The sequence below is a fragment of the Rattus norvegicus genome, chromosome 2 (genome assembly GCF_021556685.1).
Source record: "Rattus norvegicus strain SHRSP/BbbUtx chromosome 2, alternate assembly SHRSP_T2T, whole genome shotgun sequence".
NCBI lineage: Eukaryota > Metazoa > Chordata > Mammalia > Rodentia > Muridae > Rattus > Rattus norvegicus.
Genome location: NC_141535.1, coordinates 192,947,739 through 192,964,232, shown reverse-complemented (window position 1 = coordinate 192,964,232; position 16,494 = coordinate 192,947,739). Strand labels below are relative to the sequence as shown.

At 37.2% G+C, this 16,494-nt stretch overlaps 1 protein-coding gene across 10 annotated transcripts in view; it reads right to left on the bottom strand.

Annotated features, from left to right (window-relative positions):
- Trim33 (tripartite motif-containing 33) overlaps window positions 1-16,494 on the bottom strand; it is an 80,788-nt gene that overhangs the window by 9,108 nt on the left and 55,186 nt on the right. For all 10 annotated transcript variants that reach the window (XM_087629050.1, XM_087629084.1, XM_087629046.1 and 7 more), the window contains 7 exon segments: window positions 15,762-15,959; window positions 9,954-10,086; window positions 8,027-8,090; window positions 5,760-5,919; window positions 3,723-4,072; window positions 2,122-2,245; window positions 239-313 (listed from right to left, as the gene is read on the bottom strand). In XM_087629050.1, coding sequence (XP_087485176.1) covers window positions 239-313; window positions 2,122-2,245; window positions 3,723-4,072; window positions 5,760-5,919; window positions 8,027-8,090; window positions 9,954-10,086; window positions 15,762-15,959 — 1,104 coding nt within the window.

The following is a 16,494-nucleotide window of genomic DNA, read 5'->3' as shown; positions in this document are numbered from 1 at the left end:
GATGGTAATAGACATGTTAGTCTGATTAAATCTTTCAATTTGTATGTAGGTTAAAACATCATATTGTACCCTACAAGTATACATAACATGTCAATTAAAATTAAGTTCTAAAACAACGATGGGGAGGAAGTATCAGACATACTGAGTCAGAGTAGTTAAGGAACTTACTGAAGAAGCCCCATCTAAGCCACAGCCCACGGACTTCTGTACCAGGGTAATACTAAGTCATGTAACTCACCGAAACAGGAACAGGCTCCTGGAATTCAATACTTAATTCATGGCAATAGAGGTAAAGCAGAAGACGTTCACATTTCTGGCCCCCAAGAGAAAAAAAGATGAAACTATTTTTTTCCGATAAAATAGTCTGTAGAATATAGCTATAAAGTATTATTACAACAAACTGAACATTGCTTGCTATATAATAGGTATCAAAGAAAAAATTTTGCTTTGAATTAATTTTAAAACTATGATCTATTCTACTTTAAGAGTTTTTATTCTAATAAAATTAATGTAATTAATTCTTATGTACAAAAATATGAGGGCTGGAGAGATGACTCAGTGGTTAAGAGCACTGACTGCTCTTCCAGAGGTCCTGAGTTCAATTCCCAGCAACCACATGGTGGCTCACAACCATCTGTAATGGGATCCGATGCCCCCTTCTGGTGCGTCTAAAGACAGTTGCAGTGCGCTCATATAAATGAAATAAATATTTTAAAAAAATCCTTTAAAAGGTATATGAGTCACAAAAACTTATAGTAAACAAGTAAACAAAATTTCACTATTAGAAGTCACTATAATTCCCCAAGGGAGGTAAAACCAAGTTTTATTCCTCTGCCTTTCAGTGACTACACTCAGGTTTCTTTCTCTCTCTCTCTCTCTCTCTCTCTCTCTCTCTCTCTCTCTCTCTCTCTCTCTCTCTCATCCAATTGCCAAAACCCCTAAACCTCCAACCCCCGCCAAAATACCCACCTTCCCCTTTCATTTTACCTTTTATCTGTTTTGAGAAAGGGTTTCACTATGCAGCTCTGACTTGTTTAGCACTTTTATAAAGACAAACAAGCCTAAAAGTTGTAGCCACTTTCCTGTCTCTGTCTCCTACAAGATTTTTAGAAGAGCTATTATACTAAAATTTAGTTTCTACTTAAACTTTGTTTAATGTTTGTATATCCTAAACACATTCCTTCTCTTCACAGAAGGATTGTTAAGCTTACATATTAGATTAGAACTAAACTTAATTCTAATGACCATAGAACTATGTGAAGGCATCCTTGTCATTAGAAATCAGGGAACAATAAGATCAGTAAAAATTTCAGTGAAATAAAAATAATTTGGGTTTCATTTTTAACATGATGGGAAGGTATTAAAGAGTTATAAAAAATGAAGTGGTAAACTTTTTTTAAAGAAAAAGAACAATTTAAATATAGAAAAACAGACTAAAGGGGCAGGGGAAGAAACAAGGAAATCATCACCAAATTATCACAATAGTCTGCATAAGGAATTATGGATGTTTTAGATGGGGAGAAGAAAGAAAATGGCATTATAACAACATGTGACTTTTTATCTTAGAGATTTCTAACCACAACAGAGGTGAACAGGGTAATAAGGAATGCTAAGGACAAATAAGGATTTATTTGTCTGGTATTTGCTATTTTTTGAGGGAGAAGGCCAGAAATCAAGATTTGAATCAAAACATATCATGTATGAAGTCTGGCCTCAGGAAACATGTCTGTAATCTCAGCATACAGAAAGGAGTAGTTCTACAAACTCAAGCACAGCTAGGGATGTATAACAAGGGACTAATATCTTTTTTAAAAGTCTTGAACTAGGGGCTGGGGATTTAGCTCAGTGGTAGAGCGCTTACCTAGGAAGCGCAAGGCCTTGGGTTCGGTCCCCAGCTCCGAAAAAAAGAACCAAAAAAAAAAAAAAAAAAAAAAAAGTCTTGAACTAAAAATTCAAGGCTTTAGAAGTCATAAGATGATTCATTAGATGATACAACACCTACCAGGTCATGGGCACATTACATAGGGGTAGGGGTAGGGATTGTATGGTGGGGTAGGGAACATGATATACACAGGCTGACAACCACCAAATCTCTATTAACAAGTCAGCTTTGAAACTTACCCTTTGGTCCACAGGACTTAAGCCCTGTGCAGTTTTCCCCTTCTTACTATGTTGCATATTATCACAATCATATTCAACTTCTGGCTTCCCAATATCTCTGCAAAATGTGCATATCCAGTCTCCACTGCACAGGGAAAAAGGCCATTAGTCTACATAATTAGAAAAAAGTCTATTCTGGAGAAGATAGGCCCTTAGTGCAAGTATGTAGGTTTCCTTTTCTTTCTAATGCATTCATGAATTGTTTTGTTACATCTCTTACATAATAAACTCTCTAAAACTTTACCCAATCACACATCAAGTGAGAACCTTCTAGAAAACTATAAAATGGAATTTCAACAGTAAACACCAGTCTGTTCATGGCATAAACTCGATGACCAGTACCTGCAGCAAAATACCCCCTAAAGTCCCCATATTAGCATCCCATGGTCCTACATCTGTGATAGGAAACAATCATCATTTACGTTCTTGGTAGCACAAAGCCCTAGTTGATGCCTGTAACTCCCATCACTGGACAGGCAGGGATGGAGAAACCCTGGAGCACACTGGCAAGCATGCCTAGCTATCTGAGTAGTTCAAGTAGGCAACAGAGCAACAACACCCAAAGCTGTCCCAGGCCTACACATGTACCCTTCCATACATACAAGAAAACAGTAGGTGTTCTGGAGTTACTTGAGCCATCTACAGTGTTCTCTAGTGTATTAAATACACCACCAACTTACATAAGTGCTTACAATTATATATACCCCCTTAATTTTTAAGTCAGATAAAATATTTACTGTTTCTTAACTTAGGATTTCTATTGAATTAATAAATTTTATAAATTATTTGCTCATATTTTTATTTTTCCCATATATATGATATATATAGTAATCTAGGTAGATAAATAAATTCTAATTCTAGAAGTTAGGTATTTTATATTCCAAACTATCTGCCTTTGAAAACTGGTAAAACCTTAGACAAACTGGTAAAACCTTAGCCAGTTATGATGGCACATGACTTTAATCTCAGCACCAGGGAAGCAGAGGCAGGAGGATCTCTGTGAGTTCAAGGCTAGCCTGGTCTACAATAGCAAGTTCCAGGACAGCCACAAGTACATAGAGAGACCCTGTCCCCAAAAAAAAGAACAAAGAAAACTGGCAAATCTTAATGTTCCAATATATCCCCAAGAAAAAGGGTCCAGCAAGATGACAAGAAAGTAAAGCACTTGCCATTAAGGCTGAGGTTGAGTTCAAGTCCCCAGAACCCACATGGTGGAAGGAAAAACTGACCTCCATCCATGTCCCATTTGCACAGTATCTGTATACACATATGCTTGCAAACAGACACACAAGTAAGTAAGTAATGTAATAAACTATGAGGCACTGTTTATATAGCTATTTTTCTTTCCCCATCTTAGTGTTTGAGACTGAACCCAGGAACCTTATGTATGCTAGGCACCATGTTCTACTACTGGACTACATATATCATATCAGTTTCAGATTTTTTTCAGTAAAAAACTTTGATCTTTAAAATGGGCTTTTTTGAGGAAAGCCCTGAACAACTTTCTGTATATGTTTAGATTTGGGAATAAAAAGAACTCAAATCAACAATTTTGCTGGTACCTTGGAAAGCTGAGAAGTGTTGGAACATGACAAGTAAGATGAAAGACTTTTGGACATTTTTCACAGCACAAAAGATCCCCTCCATTCTGGCAGACGGCACACCAGTCTTCATTTGGGTCATCATCTTTGCTATTGCCATCTCCTCCAATCCTTGCCGACCTGTGCATGAGGTTTCGAATTGGAGACTTCCCATTAACTAGGCTACTGAGTCCTGATTGTTTGCAGCTTTCACTGATATCTGCTGGTTCGGTTTTCACATGGTTTTCCAGGCTTGTTAAGGTATCCAGCTCACTCTCTAGGTGGAGGTTAGTTGAGAGAGGTGGTGTCAAACTACTCTCAGGACTGCTCAACTACAAGAAAACAAAGACAAATTTTTAAAATATTCATTTAATTCTAGGTGTATACAGTATGTATACATACAAATATATACATGAAGCTACATTAATATACTAAAATTATTCTGTAAATCACACTAGTGAAATAAAAGAATGCTAATAACCTATTACATATGCTAACAAGATTTTAGAGGTTTTTGTCTCTAATATTAGTTCACTCAGCTGACTCAGAAATTAACTAAACCATTATACACAAACAATCATGACTTTCTTACAGAGAGCTTATGACAGGGCACTATTTTTCCAATCAAAATCAATTATATAAGCCTAGTGGTGGTGGAGCATACCTTTAGTCTCAGTACTTGGGAGGCAGAGAAAGGTGAATCTGAGCCTACAAAGTGAGTTCCAGGACAGTGAGAGCACAGAGAAACCCTGTCTCAAAAAACTAAGATCAGGTAAATAACATTTGAAAACAATCTTATACCACTCTTTGGCACACATATCTGAAATGAGAATTTTGGTTTCATTAAAAAGCACAGAAAAATTTAAGAATGTTCTTATTTTAAACCCAGGGATGGGATATGGGGCTGCTTCAGATTGTCCACAGCAACTGACTATATGGTTTTCCTCATACTTTAACGGGTGTGATTACGCAAGAGGCAGATAAGATTCTATGATTCTGTGACATTTGGAATTCTGGAGACTTTTCAGAGGCTATAAAATGCTAGGACCCCAAGAGGTTGTATGGGTTCTTGGTCATGGTTTATTAAGCAAAGAAGAAACAACAAGAAGAAATTAGAATCCTGATGGTGAAGAGCAAACCTGCCAAGGAACTCAATGCCCGTAATCAGCACAAAGTAGTCTAATGATAACATTGCCCCTTTCCCCTCTATCATTTTTTCTCTCCTATCCCATGCTAGGGGGTTGAGAGAGGGTGGCATAAAAGGGTAAAAGAAAAAAGGATGCACAAAGTAGTAAAAAGCCTTTCTATGCATATCATTTAACCAATGGAAGACTATGGCAAAGCAGATCTTGCATCACATCCTGTATTTTTATGGGGGCACTTTCTAAACTAAGAGTTTTAATGGAAGAGATGGCATTGTTATAAACACTGAGCGAAAGCTGTAGTTCTTCAATCCATACACTGAACCAAATACAGTGATATGCTGAGATGCCTATATGCCAGTAACATAGGTAGAAAAGTAAAAAGGTGGGCAGAAAGAATAACAAAAAGGGAAACTTCTATATGAAGAGGACTTTGGACACTCCTTCATTCTGTTTTTATTGTATAAACTATTTCATCTAAGAAACTCTAGAATGGTTATTATAAGACAAAAAGAAAATCTATCTTTGGCCCATCTTCTTTTGTATGAACAATTTTAGTGTTGAGCTCCTAGGTTATAGTCAACAGTTAAGGTTCTGTTGTGGCCTTGAAATCCTATGTGTACACTGAGATCATTAATAGAACATAATTTAGCCCCATGGCATTAGTATTAACTAAATAGAAATGTCAAGATAATACTAAGTAAATACTTTAAGACAATTAAGTTTTTTCTGATTAATTATAGCTGAGAAATAGAAGAGCAGAAATAGAAGTAGAAATACTTAGCTTGTGTCAGAAACAAGAATTTAAAGACAAATAAATATGCCTACTGAGATGGATGATCTGCTGACAGCTTGTCAAATCCTGGTGAGAACTTACCATACAGGCACTCCTCCTGCCATCCTCTGTCTTCTCTTGTTTCACGGCTCCTGAAAAGCTGCATATCTCTTCTTCAGTCCCAGGTTCTTGCTTGACCTTCACCTGATCAGACTTGAAACTATGAGCACTTTTCTCAGCAGTTCTTCCTGATGATCCGCAGCTAATAAGAAACAATAAAAGTCACATGCTTGATTGTATAGCATAAAGTAAAAGTACTATTTATTAACGATAGTAGGCAGTCACCTCAAATAGAAATGTGAAAGACATAAGGACAGACCTTAAAATTACCTTTCCTGATCTAAAACATTGAAGAGTAAAATGATTTAAGTTAAGCATTCCTTAACACCTGACTGAGATTAGGGTTTTAAGATTTTTTTTTTCCTATTTTGATACATTTACTATACAGGGCAAGATGTCTTTGGGATAAGACTCGTATAAACATGAAATCCATTTAGTTCCTTACTATATATATGGTGTACAATTTCATATAATATATTAAATGCATCCAGCAATTTGATTGCAACCTACTACATGGCATCAGGTATGGAATTTTCCATGTGGGGCCTCCTACTAGAGCATTTCAAATTTCAGATTAGAGATGCTCAACTTGTAGCACAAAATATCAGTGATTGTGTCACTTTCTAGCAATAGTTTCAATGCTACCACCTAAAATATCTTAAGAGTACAACATCAGCAGAAGTGGTTAATAAAGCCTCACTATGAAAGATCATTTCAGATCTGAGAAAGGGACTGAAACAAAAGGGCAATGATAAACACACAGCAAACAACCTAGCAAAGTTCAGAATCAGTAAAAGCAAAGTGGAGAGTACAGGAACATGGCTAAAGAGGTCCATAAAAAGCAAAAACAACAACAAAAATTCACCACTGAGTGAAGGACCTTGTAAGACTAGTATAGGTACTCAGAATGAAGTTTCCACTGCTTGTTTCTGAAAGCACTGGCTGAAAAGGCAACCAAGTACTTTTTATAGGAACAGTTTTCAAAATATACATGTACTTGGAAACCGCAATTCTCTAACTGATTAAAATTTGATAGCTCAATGAATATTATACACAATATTCATTATATTTAATCTTAAAAACATATTTCTTAGCTCTAGCCACTGAAAAGGCCAAAGGAAAATATGAACATGTCCTTAATAGCTACAAGAACATTGAAACTGTGTTGAAATATACAGATTCATAAAAGTAGGTCATAGTCAAACTCCTAGGTCACCGAAGCAAACTGGGAATCAGCTTATCACAAAAGTCAATAAAGAAAAAGTTTCCTACCTCCCTTAACATAGTAATTGACAAAGTTTCTTCACAGATATATTCTAAAGTAATGAACAATTATCAAAACAACACTTTTCAGCCAGTAAAGGCACTTGCCACCAAGTCAAACCTCAATTTGTTCTCAAGGACCCACACAGAAGAAAACTCACTCCCCACAAAAGTCTTCTGGTCTACATGCACACATGAACACACATAATACATACATGCACACAACACCAGACAAATTTTTGGAGCTCAATGATCAGCCAGCCAACCTGTCTATTCTGAACTCCAGGTTCACCTCTCAGAAAGTAAGGTGGAGAAGTGAATAAGACATCTGACATCATTCTCTGGCCTCTGACACATGTGCTGCCCACATGTATACAAACTACACAAACAAACAAAGCACACTCCCAAAGGAAGCACACAGTACAACTGAAGTATTCCCCCCTCCCCCCCCCAGCTGAGGACCGAACCCAGGGCCTTGCGGTTGCTAGGCAAGCGCTCTACCACTGAGCTAAATCCCCAACCCCAACAACTGAAGTATTCTTATTTCCACCTAACTAAACCTGAATTTTGATCAAATCTCTCATTCTTATTTTTAATTATGTGTGTATATATAGAAAAGGCAAACTAAATAATGAGAGAAATAAAAAAAGTCTAGAAGAGACACCTCTACATCTGCAAAAACAAACTCTATGTAAACACATCTACTGATCATAGTATATAGGGCTCATTTCAGTGTGCATAAATCAGGAACTTTAATACCTGGCTCTAAACAAAACTTAAAATAGTTACAAGCAGAACGACATAATTTCTGAGATTTGTTTCAAATAATCCAGAGAGGAAGGGAGTAGAAAGGAATACAGAGGGAAGAAAAGTAGGCATAACTACTGACTGTTGAAACTGGGGATATGAAAATTAGTTTACTTTCATTTGAAAATTTTCTTATTAAAAAGTTATAAGTAACATAATACCGAAAGAAAATTACTCACCTGCCTCGACTGCCAGTACTAGACGTACTAGGGGGTCTCACAGGTGTGTGAGAATTGGATAAGCCTACAAAACAGCACGTCAAACTGAGTATCAGAATGTTCAAACTATACAACCCGACTCAAATTCTTGTAAATCAAAGACAGTGGTAAAATCAGAGATGGCAAGTAGAATCATTAGTAGGCATCACCAGTTTCTTTCAGCTGAGTTCAGATATGACTTTAGGATCCTCTTCCAAAAAATATTACTCAGAAGCAAAAAGCAGCAACTTGAGAAAACTGTCACTTCTTCATATCATAAAATAGTCTATGTACTCTTTTGAAAAACTGAGACAGTGTTTCATTACATAGCGCAGACTGGCCTTGACCTCCAACTGAGAGCTGAGATTACAGGTGCACACAAATCAACCAGGCATTCATTCTTTTTTAATGTCCTGAAAAAAATTCTAACACTCAACGATGTAATTCAAAAAAATGTTAATAAACTACCTTTAGTAAAAAACCCTGTTTTCACCAGGTAGTGGCAGCACGTGCCTTTAATTCCAGCATTTGGGAGGCAGAGGCAGGTAGATCTCAGAGTTCAAGGCCACCCTGATCTTCAGAGTGAGGTTGAGGACACTCAGGGCTATACAGACAAACCATGTCGAAAAATCAAACAAAAACATCCATGTTTACATCTGAACTATCTTTTCTCCAAAAAATCAGACATTCAGTTTTAGGAAACAAAAGATCCTATTTAGTTTACATTAGAAAAAATGTAATTAATTACATTAAAAAAAAATACACTTAGAGCTGGATGTAGTGGTTTGACCCTAATCCTAGCACTTGAGAACCTCAGGTAGAGTTTACCTACTTAAGCTAGATAATAAGTTCCAGGATAGCCTAGACTACAATGTGAAACTTTGTCCCAAAATTCAAAAACAAAAAAAGGGGTGGGAGGAGAGAGAGGTCTAATCATAAATGACTGGACTAATGGAGTAATGTGTGGCATTACTCCAATCATGAATCTTGACTGTCTCAGCTGAAATCCCATGAGGGCAGGAACAATTAAACTAAGCTTTGAATTTTAAAATTACAACTTGAAAATTCACATGGTTTTCTTTATCTTTATTAAGCAGTTTTTCATCATTTTAAAACTGATTTGAGGGCTGGAGAGTTGGCTCAGTGGTTAAAAGCACTGGCTGTTCTTCCAGAGGTCCTGAGTTCAAATCCCAGCAACCATAAGGTGGCTCACAACCATCTGTAATGAGACCTGATGCCCTCTCTTCTGGTATGTCTGAAGACAGCTACGGTGTACTTAAATAAATAAAACAAAACAAAACAAAAAACCTGATTTGAGTTAAACTTAAAAGCTCAATTCATTATACTGTAAAGCATAGGATATAAAAAGTTAATAGACTGCAACCTCATCAAAGAGTGAGTACAGTGTGGCTGGATGCTTTAGTGTTGTCAAAAGACAGGACACAGTATGCTTAGTAGCATCACTCCAGTAAGATAAAGATTGCCAATGTCATTTAACATATATGCATGAAAATTGGAAATGTCAAGAGACCCTGAGGAAAGCAAACTCTTCTTCAGAACCCAAGTGGGCCTGACTTAAGTGAGCTGAACCCTGAGGAGCTGAAGTTATGTCTGTCCTTACTGAATGTTACTTCTGGACACCACACTGCAAAGTAACTCTTTCCCGAGTCCAGCTTATAAATGCCCTGCAAATGTTAGACCTGCCAATGGCCAACCACATAATCATCTGATCCAACTCCTTAATTCCTTGTCCTCTCCCGTCCTCCCTACTACATCTTGTGTGTAAAGTCAATAGACATAAGGCCTGTATCTCCACACACCTGATATAGACACGAGGAGACAGCCTTTGTTCCTCCACCCCTGCTTTAAGGTGTTAAGAGCAATGAAGCAGTATCCCTGTTTGTTTTACCTGAAGATCCAGGTGATAACGCAGAGGGTCCTGGGGAAGGATTCATGGTACTTGTAGGTTGAGGGGGTAGATGACTGCCTGAGATATATCTACTCAGTAGATTATCTAAACTACTTGAGCCAGCATCTTCCAACTAAAGAAAGATAAAAATAAATTTGCTTTGATTAAACTGAAGATGAATGAATTCATGTCACTGTCTAGACTCACTTTACTATAAACTACAGATTATTCAATATCAAATTCAACCTAACCATTGCTTCCTTAGGCTATTTTCAGAACTCACACAGGATAAAATTCATGTGACTGATGTTATAGTTTATATTACATGACAAATAAGTAGCTGCTAAGACAAATTTAGTAAGCCACTAAGCTCTGGCTGTTCATATAAAAACAGTTCTCACACACTAACATCAACATTTCGCTTTTCTTTTCTCAAAACTGCTGGAGACCTTTGTCCTGAGCCTCCCTTCCTTCTTATTTTAGTATCCCATCAGAATCATTCAAACAAGGAGAAATGCATGTCAAACACCAACTTTAAGCTGACAAGTTCTTATCAGCATTCAGCTTGACAAGGGTGCATCGGTTTATACACAAGAAAGAAAAGAGCAGAAAATCTGAACTCGTTTCATACTTAAAAGGCAGTAGGATAAGTTTAGAGGATAAAACATTGCAATTTTGAAACACCCCCTCCAAACAAACAAAACTAACATCAATTTCCTCTCTTAAAAAAAGCCATCTTCCTGCAGAATGTGATGCTTATGTGAGAAAATATTTACACGAGAAGTAAATGGCACGAAGGGTTGAAAGTATCTGAAAACCCACATTATTCCTAAGACTTTGTCAGCTTACTATTACTATTTAATCCTCTTGCTTACTCTATTTATTCCCACACTTGCTGTTTTAACTAACAATGGACCAAGTCACGACCACAGACAGGCAAGATCTTCCTCAAAAGCAAAAGTAAATTCCCAATCCCCTAAAAAAACCCTCAAGCCAGTGACAAAAAGGGCAGAAGGTTAGAAGGCTGAATTAATCAGAAGAAAAAGTAGTAGTGGTTCTACCTACACCTTGGTCACAGCTACTAGTTAAACATCTATTTGTAAACTGTAACTAAAATCCTTAGCTACAACTCTCAAGTTAACTAGAAATAATCACTTAAGATGGGAGCTCCTTTTATTGTTTATTTCATATTTGTAAAGGTTTACTAGTAACATGATAACATGTATGAGTGTTTTGCCTGTATTTATGTACAGCATGTATGTGACTGCAGGTCAGATGAAAGCACAGATTTCTGAAACTAGAATCATAGGCACTGGTGAGCCATGTGGGTGCTGCAAACTGAACTGGAGTCCCCTACAAGAGCAGCAAATGCTGAGCCAGCTATCCATCCAGCCCCAGAAAGAGTGCTGCATTCCACATAAAAATGGGAAAATGACAACCCTATTCCACTCCTTCAACACCTTTAATATTCTCTACCTCTAATTTCTATTTCTAACTAAATAAATGGACCTAAAATTGAGAAACATTGAGAAACATTGGTCTATCGGCTTTTTGTGTGTAAGTTATTTTTCTAAGATAAAGTTAAAAAAAAAAGTTGAATAGGACAAAACAAATGGACAGGAAAACAAACGGACAAAAGAGAGACAAGAAAAAAAAACAAAAGAAACATATATAGATGGACAGGTAGACAAACTCATACCACAGAAAGTTTCTGTGAGACATTAAAGTGTGAAGCATTCTGGTTTCAACTTGCTACCTCCTAGTACCTTCTCATTAAAGCAAACTTTTTTTTTTCAACAGTTTTCACTTTAGGACCACCAAGATGGCTCAGCCAGCAGAAATATTTGCTGCACCATCTGCATTTAATCCCCAGAACCCACGCAAAGATGAGTGAAGAGAAATTTGACACCACAAATTTCTCCTCTGGCTTCCATATAACTACTGTATGGTGTGTATGTGTGCGCATACACACACGTATGGTGCGCAATAATTTTTTGTTTTTGTTTTTGTTTTTGTTTTTTTCAGAGCTGGGGACCGAACCCAGGGCCTTATGCTTGCTAGGCAAGCGCTCTACCACTGAGCTAAATCCCCAACCCCTGTGCAATAATTTTCATACCCTCACTCTTATTATTTTATAGCTATCTTATCAAAATTATAACATCTTAGTAAAAAGGTTATATATAATATTGTTAGTAATTCCTAACCAATTCCATTTTGTCTATCTCTCCTGTATTTTATTATCTCTCAATAGTGTCTGCCTTTTTATGCTTTTAAGCCATTGCTGATACTATTTTCACATCTAAAACAAAATCATTAGGCTGACCAGCCAAACCACACAGCATATTCATGTACTCAAGTACAACTGTTTTCTAGATGTGCAAAATATGTAAATCTGTATTTTGTATTCAACTTACTATGTGTACTATCCATTTACTTTGATTTATATTAGTGCTAGATTGTCTAAGTGAAATCTTAATCTAATTTCAGCGCCATCACATAATTTATTAGAGCATCATTATACATGGGATTGACACAACCAAATCAGTGTTTTAGAACACATGACCATTCTGGGCTTTTTAACTATTCTTCTAAATGTCTATTGCTTAATGATGCCAATCACAACACAAAGCCATTATTCATGTCTGTGACGCTGCCAATTACACAAACCTGCCATAGGAAAAAGGTATGTAAAAGTACAATTGTATACTGCACATAAAATATGATAATGAAAATAACTGATATTGATATATGTATTTACTATATTTCCTTTTGCTTTCCCAGAACTTAGGGGGCAGAGGCAAGTGAGGTTCTGAATGGGGGAGGATGACTTAATCCACATGGTGAGTTTCAGGCCAGTCAGGGCTGTTGAGGCTCTGTCGAAGGAAGGTGGGGGGAGGGGTTGATTTGTTTTTGAACATGCTAGATAAGCACTATACCAATGAGCCACATGCCTAACCCAAAGTTTATGTTAAAAAAATATTTACTGCCTATGTTACTCCAGAAGCTTCATAAATTTAATGCTTAACCATACTAACATTAAGTCCCAGGGCTATCAGTAGAAGGCCAACACAATGGTATGGTATTTTTGGACAATTTTTTTTTTTAAAGATTTATTCATTTATTATATATAAGTACACTGTAGCTGTCTTCAGATACACCAGAAGAGGGCATCATATCTCATTACAGGTGGCTGTGAGCCACCATGTGGTTGCTGGGAATTGAACTCAGGACCTCTGGAAGAGCAGTCAGGTGCTCTTAACCGCTGAGCCATCTCTCCAGCCCTGGACGATGTTTTTTAATATCTATCTCTTGCGCGCTCTCGCTCTCTCTCTCTCTCTCTCTCTCTCTCTCTCTCTCTCTCTTTCTCAAGGGGAAAAACCCCTTAAGGTCTTCTGCTTATATATTATGGCTATCAATTCTGTGTTTTTATGGAATTTCTATGGTGTGAATGTGTGCCTCTCGATCTCTATGTGTTTCTTGTGTTTATTCCTTGGCTCTTTTTTTCTTGTCCATTTGTTTTGTCATATTCAGGTTTACTTTTACCCTGTCTTAGAGAAATAACTTACACACAAAAAAGCTTATAGACCAGTGGTTCTTAAGCTGTGGGTATGTTAACTCTTTGGGGGTTAAATGACATTTCATAATGGTTGACTATCAGATATCCTTGATATCAGATATTTACATGATGACTCATAACTAGCAAAATTATAGTTATAAAGTGGCAACAAAAGTAATTTTTGGTTGGGTGTCAGCACATTATATATTACAGGGTAGCAGCGTCATGAAGGGGGAGAACTACTATTATAGACAGAAGCCCATATTAGTATTATTTCCTTATAGGCAAAAAGTAGAAGCCAAAATAGACATCAGCTAGTAATAATGAATACACTGCCATAGACACAAAGCCAGAACCAAGTATGGGATGCAAGCCTGTCATCCTTACATGTGAGAGAGTGAGGTAGAAAATTAGTTTGAGCCAGCCTGAACTACATGGTGATCTCTAGGCCAGACTACATTTCAAGGCCCTATCTTCAACAGAAGAAAAAAAGAGAATTTTATACAATGAAATATTATTCAGCCATAGAACTAATTAAGTTAGAAAAGAAACACCTATACACTAAGTGAAGAAAGGACAGGCATAAAAATATAAAAGACCATGTAGTTTATTTACCAAAAAAAAAAAAAATTGTCCAGAATAACAGACACAGGAGTCAGAAAAGAGAATGCTGCCTATGTTACAGTTTTGAAACCATGAAAACACAGGGAATTAGAGGTGATAGCAAAACAATCTTGCAAACATACTAAAACTAGACAAAACTTACTTTTCAGGCAATCTCAAACTATCTTTTTGGTGTTGCTATGGATAATGAAGAGTCTAAATTTACAAGCATCTCCAACTACTGCATGCATAGGAAAATGACTCACCACTATTTCCTTATTATATGTCTAATACACTCAGCACCAATACTATTACCATTCCCTTAGCCAAAAGAGAAGGGAAAAAAATCTACTATCAAGAAACTGTAATAAAGTAAAAGAATCACAAGAAGTTAGTGATTTCAAGTAAGTTTGAAGTTAAAAAAGCATCAGTTAAAACTCTCACACAGGCAGGCCTTGGTGGCACATGGCTTCAATCCTAACTCAGGAGGCAGAAAGGATCTCAGTGACTTGGTAGCCAGCCAGCGATATGTAAAAACCAGCCTCAGCAAATCAAAACAAAACTGTCCTACTATTTTAGCAGCTTCACTGTACCTTGCTGCCATGGAGAACTCCAACTCTAATAAGAGAAAATAACAATAGAATCCTCACGTCTTTTATATTTAAGAACATAGTTTTATTCAAATAAGCTGGAAATGTCAAAAGACATGGAAGACACCTAATAGGAAAATGTCTCAACAGAAAGAAACGAGAAACCTCAGAAGCAAGTCATCTTCTCTTTTTCATCGTTTCTTCCCTTTTAGTATATGCCCCAACATGCCTGGTATCTAAACCCTTCAACACAGCCTTTCTCTACCCAAGTGCTTTACATGAGGAGTGGACTACCCTTACTTAGGGATCAAAAATAAGGGGTTGGGGATTTAGCTCAGTGGTAGAGCGCTTGCCTAGGAAGCGCAAGGCCCTGGGTTCGATCCCCAGCTCCGAAAAAAAAGAACCAAAAAAAAAAAAAAAAAAAAAAGAGGAACAGAAGATGAGAACCCATTTTGGTCCTGGGTCTCTTTTAGGCTACAAATTCATTTCTTTTTAAATTGGCTATATTTCTTTATTTACATTTCAAATGTTATTCACTTTCCTGGTTTCCTGTCCATAAACCCCCCCCCTATGCCCTCCCCCTCCCTCTTATGGGTGCTCCCCCATCCACCCCCTTACCGCACCCCCCCAACATTCCCCTGCACTGGGGGTCCAACCTTGGCAGGACCAAGGGCTTCCTCTTCCACTGGTGCCCTAACAAGGCTATTCTCTGCTACAGATGCAGCTGGAGCTAGGCTACAAATCCTAATAATGCATATTATTTGATTGAGGGTTGCCTTTGGAAAGTGCTAAAAAGTGTGAAGAATTAGCAGATCAACAAAGCTAGTATTGGTCTATTACTATACCCTGTTCAGATACTCTTAACATGTATTCAGTGTCTTCTAACTTTAAAACATAGGAGAATTAATTTCAGCACAGTAACTTTAAATATTATACATGTATCCTTTATTCTTCAGAAGGTTCAAGAAAATATGGGTCCTGAAACTAAACAAATCTGAAACACATATCTTCTTCAATTAGTATGAGATTTTAAACGATTTGCTTAGCTTAAATACAAACCTGTATAGGTGGAATGTCTGGCAACGATGGAAGGTTTTCTGGATTGGTGACTGAGGGTATTAATTCTATTGCTGTGACCGATGGGCTGGTGGGACCTCGATTTGCATTTGCCATAGTTGCTGTGGTAGGGCTTGTTGGGTTGATTGGGTTGTGTGCTGATACAACAGGAAAGGGTCCAGCGTGTCCTGGGTTTGAATGCTGTTTAGGAAAGAAGGCACTATTATTATGTGCTCTGCCAGCATCTCTGAACCATACCTTAGCAACAATCATAACTATATCTTTAGTGTATCCTTCAAACAAAAAGTACCTGCAGCTGACAAAGTGGGGCCTTGCAAACTTATGCAAGAGAAGTCTAAACTTTTCATTTTTCACTCATCTGTATGTACTATCTAAAGAAAAACAGATTTGCAAAACACTGTCAGCCAGTCAGCCTACTGATATGATCTTCAGAACAAGGATGTATGAAGGTGTGGAAGGCAGCAAGTAGCAGAACAGAGAAGGCACAGTTCTTTAACATGGGTGTTAAAAAAGCTGGCTAGCACTGCAGACTAACAACATGATGGGTCAGTAAAGCCCTGACCAGTGAGACTGAACTTCAAGGACAGCTGTTACAACATCCAAAACACAGAGATATTCTTGTAATAAAATTACTACTCTCCAATTACATATTTTGTCAAGTATTAAACAAAAACTTGATATAAAAAATTATTCTTATTCTAACAATAACAGTAAA